This window comes from Notothenia coriiceps, unplaced genomic scaffold (genome assembly GCF_000735185.1).
Source record: "Notothenia coriiceps isolate Sejong01 unplaced genomic scaffold, NC01 NC01_scaffold00016717, whole genome shotgun sequence".
NCBI classification, from domain to species: Eukaryota; Metazoa; Chordata; class Actinopteri; order Perciformes; family Nototheniidae; genus Notothenia; species Notothenia coriiceps.
The window spans coordinates 23,998-40,254 of NW_011349418.1; the positions used below are offsets into that span (position 1 = coordinate 23,998).

At 39.1% G+C, this 16,257-nt stretch overlaps 1 protein-coding gene across 1 annotated transcript; it reads left to right on the forward strand.

The window, feature by feature from the left end:
- Positions 1-556: 556 nt before the first annotated feature.
- On the forward strand, positions 557-6,380 carry LOC104949703 (probable G-protein coupled receptor 114). Its single transcript, XM_010776098.1, has 18 exons — positions 557-588; positions 680-765; positions 884-949; positions 1,039-1,095; positions 1,194-1,361; positions 1,658-1,681; positions 1,773-1,847; positions 1,963-2,125; positions 2,242-2,398; positions 2,499-2,630; positions 3,190-3,300; positions 3,394-3,433; positions 3,532-3,629; positions 3,703-3,824; positions 3,906-4,171; positions 4,701-4,791; positions 4,885-5,168; positions 5,264-6,380. Exons 2-18 carry the CDS (start codon positions 681-683, stop codon positions 5,389-5,391), a joined length of 2,067 nt encoding a protein of 688 aa, XP_010774400.1. The 5' UTR covers positions 557-588; position 680; the 3' UTR covers positions 5,392-6,380.
- Positions 6,381-16,257: the final 9,877 nt, after the last annotated feature.

Here is a 16,257-nt window from a genome sequence, read left to right on the forward strand (position 1 = left end):
CAATTTGGCAGTTACTGGTCAATTTATAGATTCACATTATGAGATAAAATAAATGATAAATCAATTAACATTTTCATTTTAGTTGAAGATATCAAGAATCCATACCAAGTCATTGAAATAAAACAAATATATATATGAATGCACCAACACTCCTAATCTAGTCGATTCATATATTTGATTCTGAAATGGACCTTTGTTACTTTAAGTATACTTGAATTGACTTTAATTAAGTAAGAATAATGCCCTTATAACATTGTATTTATTTAGTTTTATTTAGTAGTTGTAGTTCTGAACTCAAATAGATGAGTCTCCTTCATCAGCTCCTCCACATGTAATGGCGAAGTAATAGATTGTTACACGGGAAAAACATTAGGCGAATGTGCTGCTGGTGGTTTCATCAACCAACAGTGACTTTGTTTAATTTCAGCCCACAGCTAAATGTGGAAGGCTGCCAGCTGTTTAGTGAAAATAACAGACACATTTTCAACCCGCCCTGTATTTGCAAGGTAAATCAAGAGGAAGAACAACAGTGCTATAACGTTCAGGTACATGTAATGTAGTGGCAATGCGGTAAACAGCCTCACTCAGGTAACGGAAGATACTCTGATGTGCACTTAGGATATCTTAAGGTAATGTTCAGATAACATAATCCATAATAATATACTTTATTACTCCTCAGGATGTTACCACTGGATGTTAAGCTCCGCTGGATGTTTGTAGCAGTCATGCTCTATGGGTTATACATCAAGAACAGCGTCAGCCCGGGTGAGTACGCTTAATGAAAGTTAACTGAATTGTTTTGTATATATTTCTGGACACTTTTGATCATCTGTTGTATGGATTAATGTTTATCATATTGTATTTTTCTTTACAAACAATAAAGAATCTTGCAGTCTCCAAAATACCCTGTTTGTTAGTTTCAAAACGGGATACAAACAATTCTCACCTGGTAAGCATGGCATTGTTGAAATATAAATGTTTGCAACTAAAGGGGTTAAAGAAACTTAAAGTAAAATGTGGTTTCACATCATGTTTCAGGGGTTGTTGAGGTCAATGGAACTAAATTATGTTTCCGAATGCACGAAGTGGATACAGGTACAGTTCCCTTACTTTCAGCCTGACTTGAGTCCACTGTACAAAACCACTGTTTCTCTTGGTCATTCGGTCAACATGTGTGTGTATTATCTTTTTAGAGTGTTGTGTTCCAGAAGACTTCAATTGCAACTTTACCATAACTGGCACAGGAGAAAACTACAGCCTGGTTCTGAATAAAGACATTCTTTCCAACCAAAATATTGTTGTGATAACTGTACCAGATTATAACTATACATGTATGCCATCGGAGATCAACACATATTTAGGTATTTCTGAAAACCTCCTTCCAATGTGATTTATTTAGCCTCTCTACCTTACTCTTCATTGTATAATCAAGAAATACTTGTGTAATATAAAAAGTAGCATCTGGCATTATTTTAAGTAAATGCTGCACATACAGAAAGTGCTTTTGTTAAACATTACATAGTCTATGTCATAGAGTATGTGCACACAAATACAGTAAGAGGTCGCCCCCTGTTGGTCAACACGTTCTTTAATAAAAGTCACACAATGGATTTTTCTTCTCTTAACAAGCTTTCTTCTGTTGCATTTTTTCTTTTAGACATTCACAGGTGCTTGAAAACAGGTAAAAGCACATATTACCACAGCTATTACTTTCAATGCAGCACTCTTTACAAGGCACGTTTATACAAATGTAATGTTTTAATATGTTTAAGGGTTCCAAAATATAAATTTGAGCAAACAAAACTTCTCTGGAAATGTGACACAATGTGATGAAAACGATTGCAAAGGTATTGATATTTTTGTTCTTTATTATTTAAAATCTAAAGTACTAAACTGAGAGATGGTAGTGAAAATCGGATGTTCCTGTTTTGAGAATGAACTTGTGTGTGTTTTGAAATGCAGATGCAGCAGAAACAGACGAGTACAAGATCACAGTGTCTGATAAAAATATAACCTATTTATGTAAGTTATGTAAGCCAAGTGACAAGCAAGACGATTTTATTATCAAGCCAGACATTTATATTATTGAGCCTGCCCCTCCAAACAACAGCCCGGAAACTGCAGCGTAAGTATTGAAAGTATTGATGGCAACAACTTCTACATTTTGGTGTGCTAGAAGTTGTGATGATGATCAGAGTTTGCTAGCAAGAAGAAATAACATGTGTGTTTTTTTCATTCCAGAAAAGTCATGAATAATCTCTCCTCCCTGGTGGATACTATGGGCAACTCAAGCACAGCATCCATCCGAGTGGGCAACATTAAAGGAGTGATCGCCAGGCTACCCAAAGAAAACCACACCGAACTCAACTTTGGCGTTTCAGCAAGTGGAGATATGAACGTATGCTGTTTGTCACGATAAGAGAGTCAAACACAACATTGTAAACAATCTTGTTTTATGATAACCAAGAAGTGGTAAAACATTTTTGTGTTTTCTGTAGATGCTTAAGAATAACAATAATTCGGGGAAAGGCTTCTCTCGGTCCGTGCAAATCCCTGCAGAGGCGAGTGCCATGGCAGTGAAAGGAAATTCTCCTTTCGCCGCGGTTCTACTGTTTCCAGAAATGTTTGAGGTAAAAATCATCAAAAATGACTTTCATTCAGCAAACCTTTCTGAAAACTCTGATATACACATAATGATAACATAATTACATTTAAACAGTGGTGGAAAGTATTGTACTTAAGTACACATTTGAGGTACTTTCATTTTATACTACTTTATACTTCTACTCTACTACATTTTGGAAGCTATTTTTTACTTTTACAAATAACTATATAATATTTACAAGTTACTTTATAAATTCAGATTTGTATTTCAAACATTATATTTAAGCAGCTAAAACCACGAGTTGGTTAACAGAAAATTGGTTTGCTTGCTCTTTGTTCTAAAATCAGTCACGGTTCCAGCTTTTTGAATTTAAACATTTGATGCTTTGCTATTTTCTGAGTATTTATTGTCCTAATAATTTAAGTACATTTTCCTAATCGTATACTTTTGCTTAAGTACGACTCTTGATGCAGTATACTTTCACTTGAAATTGAGTGTTTTTACAGTGTGGTTTCAGTACTTTTACTTACGTAAAGAATCAAAATACCTTTGCCTGTCATGACTATGATTGCTATTTCCAACAGGACAACCCCAACAGCATTTATCTCAACAATGAGGCGCTGGGAATTGAAATGGGAACAGAAATATCCAATCTCTCACACAGCATAGACATTCGGTACACTGGTGTGAACATGGTAAAAAAAAAAGATGATTGAGCCACTAATAAATTAATCAGTACGTAATAAAAGAATGACTTTACTGAGGTTTATTTTTGTATTTGAATACAGACTGGAAGAATTGGAACGTGTAGGTCATGGGATGGAAAAGGTAAAGCAAAAATATTCTTTTGCTACTTAAAAATGTACCAAATGACACGTTTCTGTCACACGACTTTAGGTACAGTTGCTTCTTTTGCCTTTTTGTAGGAAAAGTGAACTGGATCTCAGATGGCTGTAAGACAAAGGAGAATAATGGCACCATCGTGTGCCAGTGCTCTCATCTAACCTTCTTCGCAATACTAATGGTAAATTAACGTATTACAAGTAATTCCATTTCCATTATTTCACAAAAACGTAACACGTCTTTCTCTGAATCAGTCACCTGCACCTACGAACATGAGCTCTACAGATTTTAAGACTCTGACCACCATCACTTCAATCGGCTGTGGCCTGTCCATAGTTTTCTTGACACTCGCTCTCTTCATGCATTGTCTAATCAGGTAAAGAACCAGAGGGGAATTTTACATTTTTCATCATTATATTAAAGGCTTTTCCTGACATAGAACTTCCTCCTTCCACAGGAAAGGGAAAGCAAGCCAAACAACACAGATTCTCATAAACCTCTTTGTAGCTTTGATCACCCTGAACTTGACCTTCCTGGTAAATGAGAGTATTGCAGCAATGGGAAACTTTGCCGCATGCGTAACAATCGCAGCAGTTATGCACTATTCTATGTTGGCCACCTTTACCTGGTTTTTCATGCAAGCTCTTCACCTATACTTCATTATGTGGAAGCTTCCCACTGACATCAAACATTACATCAGGAAGATAAGCGCCGCGGGATGGGGTAAGAACACCGAACCAGTCATAACAATTATATGTGCTTAAAGGAATATCTCACCCACAATATAACTATTTAAATGCCAATTACTTACCCAATGTTGCCTGCTATTCTCTGGCTTGCCTATACAATAAATACACAGACAAAAGTCGAAAGAAATATGCAACACACTCGGAAAAGTAGCACTCTTGCGCAATTGGAGTTGTTGTACACTTCCTGTTTATGAGGAAGTGTTTAACCTAGTAAGGTTTTAGTGAAAATGCATATGTTTGTAAAGAAGTGAGCATAAAAACGGATAAATTAGAGATGGATTATATGCACTTCAGTTAAAGGTTTTAAACCAATGTTTTGATATAGTTTTGCTGTTGTTAAAGACGGGCCCGTTTACTTAAATCCATTAAGACTTTGTTCTGTTTTTGGATTCTTGGATCACTGTTGAAAAAAGAGGTTTTCTTCAAAAATTCAAAGTAATATCATCATGTTGTGGGTGAATTATTCCTTTAACATAATAACACTATGTACACTTTCTCTTCAGTCACCCCAGCTGTAGTGGTGTTAGCTCTTGTCGCCTCAAGTCAATACGATTTCATCGCCATTTACACCGATGATGGGAATACAGCAAAGATGTAAGGAGCTCTTACTGACGGCCAAGGATCATTTCTTATTCAGAAAGAGAGATTTGGTTCACTCACTAGTGCATCATTTCTCCTGACTTACAGGTGCTGGATCCCAAATGCTGTGATCCACCAGGTGGTGAACATTGGGTACTACGCTGTAGTGTTCATCTTCACCTTTGTCATGTTCATCGCTACTCTGCGGCAGATTGTTCTTCTTAAACCGGCAGAGAAAAAACCCAAGGACAGCAGCTCCTTCAGGACCAACTTCTTCTCCATCCTAGGCCTATTCCTCCTGTTTGGCATCACCTGGGCTTTTGCTTTCTTCAGCTACGGACCTATGCTCAAGCCCTCATACTATATCTTCACCATCCTCAACTCCTTTCAAGGTAGACTCCTAAATATCACAAAGCCATTTGAACTACAAACTTTCTGCAAGTACACATTTCCAATGATTTTAACCCCTCTACGTTTGTTTTTGCAGGTTTCTTCCTTGCCATCTACTATTTCAGATCCAGTAAGATTGTTGGAGAAGACAGAAGCTCCATGTCTTCAACAAGCACCATGAGAAGCACAGCTACATCAAACACAGTTGTTAAGCCTCCTCATTGATAACACATATGCTTTTCAAGTGGGGACAGAAAGTGTTTTGGGCCTGAGCTTATTTTGACACAAGAGGGCAGCATTTTATTTTGTATAGTCAAGCAGAGCCTCTGTTGAATGGGGTTCTGGTAAATTAGCATTTCAATTTTTTGTATCCCTGATTTCCCAGCTAATCTGGATTACCTTCCTTTAAGAAAATGAGTCAAGCACTGTCACAGGACATGGAGTAATCTCCTGGAAATCATTTAGGCGGGTGACTCATAAGAAGCCCTGTCTTACTCACTGTGAAACATGCGGTAAAGCTTGTGATTCACTCAGAATATATTTCCTAAATCAAAGATGTATACATTGGAATGCAGAGTGCAAATGTTTAAAAAGAAAAGCATGACTGATGGAGTTTTCATATGGAGCAAAGATGGGCAAAACGCAGAGAAAATGAAGCGGAAGTGTGAGTGCCTCTCACACACTGTTGGGGGCCGAGCTAGCGCTTTGCGTGCCTGCAGATAATTACCTTGTGCCTACAGAGAGCAGTATCCACTGTGCGGGGAGCCTTAACTGGCTAACAAGAAATGAGCTCATGGCTACCTACAGTGATAAGAGGCCTGAGGGCACGCTACTATGTTGAAACTATTCCTGCTATATGGCTGTAGTTAACTTGCGTTGTATCTAAGTGTATCTAGGCAAACTACAATTATTAAATGAATAAGAGTGATCGGGAATTATGTACTTTTATATTAATCTATGTTTTGCTTAAAAAGGCTATACTTGATGTGATAAAGATCTTACATTTTAATTTCATAGTTTATAGTTCATTCAATTGTAAAATATTAATCATGTTATATAATGTTATTCAATATAGATATACAGATGTCTCTTTTCTTTGCTATTACTTTTTTGTATTTATTTAATGGAATGTGGCGTATGCAGCCCTTCAGAAAAATATTGAAATGCTTTTATGAATGAAACTGACATTGTATGGAGAAATAAAGTGAAATAAAGTGAAAGGTATCTTAATTGGACACCAGGGTAGTTTTTAATATGCATAACTGTAAGGTTGGTGAGTTACATTCAGAGAGCAAACTCTGTTTATTTGTCCATGACCGATTAATCTTCTAAATGACCGCAGCGTGCCAGCCAGAAACTGGGGTAATTACTGCCATACACGTCTGATCTGTGTTGCCCCCAAAAAGGCCTTTCATGCAGAACACAGCGGGCTTCTGTGATGTACCTGTGTTTGCTATAGCTGCCCCATAGAAGAGTCTTCCTCTGGTAACTGAGATCACTGATGGTGAAGCTCACTGCAGAAAACATGTCAATTTCAAGAGCTAGATATTTAGATTTATTTGAACCAATTATCGACAGCACAGCTTTTAATTCGTCAATTTACAAAATCCAAAATCTGTTTCCCACACTGAGATTTTGCTTTCCTGAAAAAATGAATGAAGACATATATTAACAGAAGCCCCTTGTGTCGAGGCTTCTGGGAACATTTTGGCTTCATTATTTAGAAATTAGATGAGTGAAGAATGTTCAGTTTTCACGCTATCCTATAAAACTGTCTTTTAACAGTAAACATGAGTGAAAATGTGGCGGCTAGAGTAATATTTTAACACATGTCGGTTTCCCTTTTAGTGGAGGGAAACTAAGAACGCACTTTTAATTGCTCGTTCTTAAACCACGTGAACAGAAGTGGTTTGGAGAAGCAGCAACACATTGTGATGCATCCTCATATTTTGTAAGACAGCTTAATGACAAAATACACCATGTGATACTCCAAAAAGAAAAGAGAGAGAAATCACAGGTGGATTTTGCGGTATGCTCTTTGGAAAGATGCAGAAATTCAGCCCGACCGAGGAAATGATTCTTGGAAAAGTGAAACATTTCCACCACGTCTAGCTTCAGTTTCCATTGCTTGGAGATCGTTAGTCTTTAGTAGAACAGGAACAATAATAATGACACTGTTCCTAATCACGGCCAACGTGTGAATAGATTTTGTTTTATGATTGGCGTACTTCGGTTACTTCAACAGACATGGCTTCGCGTGTATTTTATTAAATGTCTGGAATGAATCCTGCCCTGTAAAAAAACAAATTGCCGATCTCCAATGACCTATAAAGCTTTGAGGTCTTGTTCCTGGAAGCTTGCGTGTCTGGAGGAAATATGATTAGTCAAATATAACTAACTAGATTTATCATTTATTGAACTTAATAAAAATGTACACTTATATAACTGGCTTTTATCAACTGGAAGTTACCATGAAGATAAAATCTGACCTTTCTTGCTTTCTTTCTCACGGTATTCGCACCCCTGTTTTGCTGTTTTCTTTGGGTCAAGGCAGCCCACTTCCTTGCACCCCCTCTCCATTCTTCTCCTTTTTCATAAATCCCCAAAATGATTTATTTCCTTGTAACTTTGCTCGTGAAGTTGAGGTGGACCCGGGGCCTTTGTAGCGTCTGGTTTCCCTGCTGGCTGCAGTAAAATCAGGCTGAGGTCCAGGAGCGGGGCAGCGCTTGCGTGACTGAGTGCCCCCCCCCCACCCCCCCAACTCGCCTCCTTGCATGTCACTATGTGGCACCCAGACTCAAAGCACTCAGGCTGATAGATTTGAGGGCCCATAGTAAAGTGTGTAGATTTATAATGGGCGGTTGCAGCATGTCAGAGAAACTGTGTTACTTTTGCATGGAGCACGAAATGAGGCCTCTTCCTACAGGAAAACGGCAAGAGAAAAAAAATCCAAGGTGCATTCAGGTTACCGACCGTGACTTGAAACTCTCAAAACAACACGCCGCCCTCACAACTCGGGAGGGACGTCCAGATGGCTGAATACACGCCACTTGACTGAGATGAACTGTCTCGTCTGGGTCCTGGAAGGCTCTGGCTCTGTCTTTCATTTTCATCAACATCTTTCATCAGGATGGGTGAGAGTTGAGGGGTCACGGAAGGGGAGAAGTGGAAGGGAGGGTGAGGTGACTGAGGGCTCCTTCAGATTGAAAACTTGACCTCTGGATTTCAAGCTTCTCCTCCCTACAGGTGCCTGTCTGTCCTTCTCACGTCATGTGAAGCCCCAGGAAGGTTGGATCCTCTTCATGTCAAGAAATGTGGCTCTCTTTGTCCCCCCTTGACCCTTGCGGCTACTCATCGCTCACCCAGCGGACTAATAAATGTAGAGGAAGCTAAATAACTCTCACTCATTCAGATCTGTCCATCAAATCATCACACTTCTCACTCTATCGTGCAGCATGGACAAGTATGGGCGTTTATTGCAAATGTTTTGCACGCAACAATGCAAAGAATTTTGTGGTAATTTAGTTCGACAGTCAAAAAGGACAAATAATAATAGAAACAAGATGAGAATTTATGATATGTGTTACCATACACTGTTTGAATTAAACTGCTAACAAAACAACCTTCAGTGGCAGTGAGAAAAGTTGTACATCCTAGTTGCCGCAAAGCTTTTCAGAGCAGGCTGAATAAATAAAGGCAGTTGTCAACAACATCTAATATTGATAACACATGTGATAAATCTCTCAAATGGATTTCATTTATATGCAACATATACATATACATGCAGTAAATCGTCTTCTTAAAAGACACTGCTGCCAGAATTTCCCTGTGAAGTATTTCCTCATTCAAGCAGGATTTTAACAGACCTCATAACTACCAATTTGGTCTCACACTTTAGAGACATGAAAGCTTATGGTTAAGAAGCTAAAGCTGTCTGGATCCACTCATTCTGCGCCTAGTTTGCTTGCTATTGACTTGGCTGTCGTTTGGCCTTTACAATTCACACTTGGTGAAGTTGTGGTATTTGCTACACAGAAATGGTGCAGGCTTTCCCACAACGATAAAGAGCTTACCACAGGAACTGATTCACCTGCTGGTTTAGTGCTAGAGAATCACAAAGTCTTGTTTGAAGCACCGTAAACAGCGTAAACGTTTTCTTTAGTGCCTGCAGATGTGAACTAGTTAATATATCCAGTCAGATTTATTATCAAACAGTAGTACTAAAATAGGTATTTCATAATTGTTTGGTTATTTCAGCAAACCAACATTTCCAAGTATTTGGTGTGGAACAAAGAAATCTTAAATCGGATTGCCATTTGCTCAAAAGAGACCCTCATTGTTTTGGATTTTACGGTGTGCAAATGACTGTTTTGTTATTGTTTGGATCGAACCATACTCAAGTATCCTTATAATACGGTTCGTAGAAAATCTTACTCAAGGTTATTTCTAAACAACTTGGTTAGGTTTAGGCGACCAAACCACTTAGTAGGTTTAGTTGAAATAACTATGGACGAACTACAGAAGTTATGTGAAGAATAAATCATTTATAGTTTAACAGTGATCTACCGGGTCAAAACCTTTTTTTAAAACCCACCAACCACCTGACCATTCTCTATGTCTACTTCTTTGCTCTTATTACTTCATGGTTGGTAATTATATGGAAAACATGCAAATGTCCTAGGATATACAGTGCATTACTTCACGTAGTTATAAGAACAGTGTATGAGAAAAACCTGTTGAACCACCTGAAGCAGCCTCACATAATGTGCAAAGCTATTGCCAAGTTAGGGAGCGCAGTAACAGATTTGGAAGCTAAGGAGTATGATATTTCTTTAAGAAAATGGTTGAGACCAAAGCAGAGCTAAAATATATTTGAATATTGATTTGCACTCATCAGTGGCCAAATACTCATCATAAATGTTGTTCCGTTTCTGCAAGCTATTGTAAAAAAATCTATATATTGACATTTTTACGGAAAAACTATGCAAATGTTTTGTTAAGAGCCGGTTTCAGTTGGCATAAAGAGGCCAACAAATCTATTACATCTAATAAAATATAATTTATATTTTTAAAGTTGTATTATAAGACTATTGGGGAAAATGATCTTGTTTCCTTTCTTCTCACAAACCCACAGTGTGTGTACGGGTGTGTTTCATGTATATGTGCGTGTCTACGGCATGTGTGCATTCTGAGACCGCAGGAATCTGATTTCATTTAAGCTATACCATTGCCCAAGCATGATGAACTCTGTCTGTTTCCTCTTTCCTACTCCTTAGGGAGCCTTTAATCCCCCTACAGTGCTTTCCTCTACACAGCCAAGTGTGAGAATATATTCCTCTCTACAAATAAATGAACAAAGATCACATGATGAGACATATACGGGAATCCACTCTCGTGCCAGTCCTAATCAGATCTTGTTTGTATCTGTGTGTTTGCCTTTGGGTTAGTGGCAGTTTAATGTGAAGGACCACCAGAAAAGTTTGTTTCCTGGAGCATCAGAGGAAGATTGTTTTTTCCTCTTCTCCGTGGCTGTTTTTTCTTGTTTTTCATTTATGGCCGTCTAAGAAATGTGTGTATTGTCCCAATATGTGGTCTAGCTCTTTCACAAAATTGTATTGGACAAACCGCACACTTGAGATTTGATGAGTGTTCATTTCGGGGCATATAAATCTTCTGAACATCCTTCTTTGAATGGGATTGTATTCCTGCCATGCAGGAGTCGGTCAGAAATAACATGTTTAAAAAATCATCATGTGAGAATTTTGCAACCCTGTGCCGGGAATATAAGTTCTATGGACTCAAGAGGCCAAAGAGTGGTTTGACTCGGTGGGCTCCTTCCTCCTCGTTACAGACTAGTGTCTGTGTTTACAGCTAAAGCATGACTTCCAGCTCCCAGAGCCAGACAGCTACAAGTGATTCCATCCAAGCAGAGGTATCCACTGAAGTGGTGGCAGGGGTTAATCTGGAACATACTTGTGACTATGTCGTGCGGTGTTATCCTGCTGTCCCGACATCCTGCCTGATTTATGGGCTTCTTCTTGCTGCTGTTCACCGTGTCATCTCTGACTTAGAGTATTAGTGGGAAGTGACGTCGGCTGAAGTTTCATGCTTTCCTGTCTATTATCTGATTTTCATAAAGTTATTTGGTTTCAAGCTTCAACCTGCATCCAACTAAATTAGATGCCTTTGTTTAACTATACAACTATCTTGTCTAGACGCTGGTAGGTTGAGCTATGATTTTTTTTCTTCTGTATTTATTTAATTATTGCCACTTCTATGCGCTAACTTATAAGTTAAACTCTCTGAAGTTGTTTGATTTCTACTTTGGGCCAATAAGAGGCAATCTTAGAGTATCCTTCCATAATCAATTATTTGCATACCAAGATTTACGTCCAATGGCAACACTCAATATAGGAGTGGTCGGTCCTATAATGCATGTTGAGCAAAGTAGAAACTAAGACAATAATAATAAATAATAATAATACATTTAATTTTGATAGTGCTTTTCCTGGTGCTCAAAGACGCTTTACGTAAAATCAGAAACAGAATAAAGAAGATAATATGGAAATTTAAGTGATTCGTAGCTCTGCAATAAATGTTTTTTTTAAATGTCTTAATTAAGTGTTGTAGTGATCTTGCTTAGTCTTACCTTATTACCTTACGCATCATAGCTGTAATGTGCAGATTGCCAAATATGTTCAGATGTTGCTGTTAAATGAAATCGTAGGTTTTGCATTGTCCAACAAAGACATGTTTTTCTTCCTTATTTTCTAGCTTCACTTAATTTAAAATGTCTACAACATATGTAAATAACAATTGTTAAAGTATTTACAAAAATGTACAATTTTTTAATTAAAAAGATGCACAAAACACCGTTGTAGGCTGGTTGGAAGTATGAAGAGTGATAACTTTAATTCTTCTTCATTCCTTAATATTTCTAAATTTGTATGGCTTTACAGGACAAATTACATGAGGAAATATTTAATTAAAGAAGATATTATACTCGTCCCGATGTCAGCACTAAATCTGACCCATTTTTAAAAGTTTAAGTGGCTTCATAGTTAAAGTTTCACATTTACACACGTTTTAGTTGCCACTGGGTCATCACAGTGTGCTGTGTGAGTGCATTGTATCTGCACAGGTGCATCAGCGAGTGCAAGAGAAGCCTTTCAACACAATATCCTCACATGACCCTATTTGCAAATTCGTGTCAGTCCTGTCCCATTGTCTCTATCTATATTTGTATACCAACACAGAAGACAATGGAGAGAATTTGGCAGGAGAGAGAATGTGCAGAGACATGAATGTTAGCGTGAGCATTTGTTGGATTACTTCAATGGGAACAAGTGAGAACAACACACGCTGCCACGATACCCCTGCTCCCTATTCTCCGGCACTCTCTGTGTGCACGGCAAACGGGGCGCTGAACTCTGAGTGACCTGCCTGTGCATGTCATTCCTCAAAAGCAGTTACATTGGGGCATATTTCCCTTTAACCAGGCAGGGATTTCACACACATTTAAATATGCCAGCCACACATGCAAAGCACTGAGCTCTTGTGCTGCTCATCCTAACACGCCACACACACCAACACCTCCGCTCGAAGATAACCCCTCCCTGAGCGTGGTCAAAATGTGCCTTTCACACGGGCGGCTGGCCAAAGTAAATAAACCAGCGACATGCCAGCTAACAAAGGCATGAAGGGTCAAAGGGGGGCTCGCCGGGAGGTGCCAGGAGTGACAGAGGGAGGGACATGGTCACGCAAAGAAAACAAGCTCAGCAAGAGCCAGCCAGCCTTCTCACGCAGGGGCCCAGACATGTGTCTTGTCATGCAACAGCCGCCCCATCAACCCAAATTAGGACTGACAGAGCGGTTATAAAGCGAGGAAGCAAAAGGAGAGTAGAAAATGAGGTGAAGAGCCAGCCTCTCCTTTTAGACAGAGAGTGTAAAAGTGAGAGCGAAGTTATATTGTTTACCTTTTTCAAGAGTCTTACAAAACCACTCTGGTGACCTCAGTGCACCTCACAGCGGTTGCATGGTAAAGTCCAAGCCGTCACATCTGTCTGTCTCACACACACCATGTCCTCAGTTAACCTTCATGAAAAGCAGACTTAAGGACTCAAAGGATCTGTCACATCCTTTTTTCAAAAAAAAAGACAAATGGAAAACTTTTAAAACAGTTCTGAATTATGCTGCAAGTTGTTCTGCCGTTATATCCAATTTCAAAAGGTAAAAAAGTAACTTGGCCTTTTTCAACCTGCTTCATATTTTTTTCACACCCAGCAATCATCAGGGCACACTTAGAAAATCCAAGAAGCCAAAGCGGACCAATCCCAGGCTTTGCTGTCACTACCTATCCTCTGTCCCCACAACAAGTAGCTATTTATTTATTTATTTATTTAAGAGACTCAAGGCTTTATTGTCATGTGCATATTAGCTACAGTGTACATATGGCAATGAAAAACTTCACAAGCTCCTCCAACAGTGCAACATGAACACATAGGACATAGAAGAATAAGACAAATAAACTGATAAAATAGTGCAAGGTGAATGTATCAGTGATGGCTGCAAAAGTAAAGCAACCCCCCTAAAGGGATAGTTCTGTCAACCAGCTCTGTGTCTTCGCAGTGTGGGCAGCATTGGCAGACAAACTGCACCCCCCACAAGCCCCTCCACACCACCCATGTGATGTAAAACGGTGAGTCCTATCAAAAGTAGATGCAAACTCACACAGAGAGATCATGCAAACTCCACATGAAATGATTCAAAGGAAAGACCTCATGGGGTTATTTGGAAATCCCTTAGCAATTTTAGGAATAATAGATGCAATGCCATTCACAAGAGATCATGTAAGTGAAAAGGTAACTCTATAGTGTATATTTTCCCTGATCTTAGCTAGATATACCCACTACCCCCAGGAGTCTTTAGTTCGGAAACAAATACAAACATCAGAGAAGCAGGAGATCACTGACGAGGCCAGCTTGCTTCCACTGAGAGGCTCTGATGGTTTGAGGAGGAATATGTCAGCTAGCATAGGTGGTCTATGCCAGATGTGAGGTATAGGGTGCCTCTTGGCCTCTGAATGAGCATATGGTATACATTGTGCGTGAGGGACTCCTCCGAGACTGTTCTTTCTTAAGCTATTTGGGTTGTGAGGCAACCCCCGCTGTCGGATTTGGAAATGTATCACCTTCAGTTGAGGGCGCTACAAGGAGGAGAAGGGGCAGCAAAGCATGGCGGGGGACCGGGGTAAGAAGGTCAAACTTTAAGGTTGTTTGTGTCTGGGTCTGCCTCCATGGGAAGACTGGGTATTGGGGGACTCGTGCCTCAAAGGAAGCCATTGAGAATGTTATCTGTAGTCCTACACGTAACAAAATCTATGTTTCTTTACTGCATGAGAATAACATGACCCCTGTATTTCGCCATCTAGGTATTTCTTACAAAATACACGCATCAGTCTTCACATCTGTCTTAAATGCAGATCTTCTCTGAAGCTCCATTAATAATGTCAATGAGTTACCAAAATGCATTTCATCGAAACACAGGGCCAACATCGGTCAGTCTGTGAAATAGTTTCAAAGTAATGAAGAGCGCAACTTGATTTAAGTCTTCAGGACGTGTTTTAAAAAACGATAAAAAAAAAAAACCTTGCCCTGCTGGTTAAACTATTTTGTGTTCTGTTCTGCAAATATACAGCAATCTGAAATATACCTTCTTAAAGCTTTTGTACAGATACTTCCATTTCTTCTACTCAAGAAAGAGATAAAACCAGATCAAAATATTACGCATATATTCATCTGAAAGCTACATTCATGATGTTTAGTCTGGCACTTCTTGCTGGTGCTAAATCTGCACTACCATATCACACTACATAATCAACACAAGATACTCTTTGCCCATATCAGTTTAGAAATTCTCTCCTCGAACAATGGCTATTAGTCTGCTAACAGCACTGTGTTTACATTCCCCCGTAAATGAGTGTAGCACCAAAAGAGCTGGCCATATATAGACACAAATCCAGCAGGGTGTAGCATTTGGACATGTCCAATACCTAACCAAAGAACATGGGTTACATTAAATCGCTGTAAATGTAGTTTTTTTCTCCAGCATGAAATTCCTGAGACCCTCAGGCTGACAATACATGAAAGGGAAGGTACCATGATGTAAGAGTTTTAAACATGCTGGCAGACCTTGTTGTTACATAAACAGCATGTGTCTATGGGGATGACTGCTTGAAAGCATCCTTATGTCTGCTTGCACAGCACAGATACATATGCATGAGCATGCATTCCTGTACTGCTTGTTGCAGCCAAAGAGCTGAACAGGTCAATGGCTCCGAGATATTCCCACATGGGCCGGGGCCACAGGGTGCACCGCGGTCTGAGGTGAGAGGGACTCCAGTGCAGCTGGGAATTAAGAACATGTCAAAGTGGTATGAATCCTGGAAACTGGGTGGTGATTTCTATGAAATAATGCTATGGGACACATGTTACACAATGTGCATTTAGCAAGTAAAAAGAGTTCTTGGCGGTGTCCTCCCAGACTTAATAGTTAGATGTCAGTCCTCATTTATTTTAAAGAGCCAGACTTAATGACATAAAATAGATTTGAGTAGAGTCATCTAATTCATCCAGTTTGTAGCTATGATGTCATCTTAAAAAAAAGTGTTTTAATTCAAACGTGAGAGTAGTATAGCTGTATTGCTCAATGTACAAACTAGTAAGCAACCACAACACCACCAAACAAAGTATAGATGGATACAATAGTTACTTGTTAATCAGAAGATAAGATTTGCTATACTTAACAAACATTGATGCAAAACAACAAGACATCAAGAGTTCTAAAGGGTTGGAAAGTCTTTGTTACAGCCTAAAATGTTGGATAGGTATCAGCAAGTACTTGAGTTTATGCACCGTTCCGATTTCACATTGCCATTTTCTTTATCAGTTTATATTTACTGATACGTACATCCTGACCAATCGGTTCTACACATGCACAACTTTCAAATCATAGTTAGCTTCAGAAAAAACTACTACCCAAGTCTTTCAGAGGAAGTGGCTACCGCATGATTGGTTTTGCCCCAGGTCGTCG

Coding starts and splice junctions, on each gene's coding strand:
- LOC104949703 (XM_010776098.1), top strand. CDS start 681: ATGTTACCACTGGATGTTAAGCTCCGCTGGATGTTTGTAGCAGTCATG. Junction 3,301..3,393: donor GGTACACTGGTGTGAACATG/GTAAAAAAAAAA, acceptor ATTTGAATACAG/ACTGGAAGAATTGGAACGTG. Junction 3,434..3,531: donor TAGGTCATGGGATGGAAAAG/GTAAAGCAAAAA, acceptor GCCTTTTTGTAG/GAAAAGTGAACTGGATCTCA.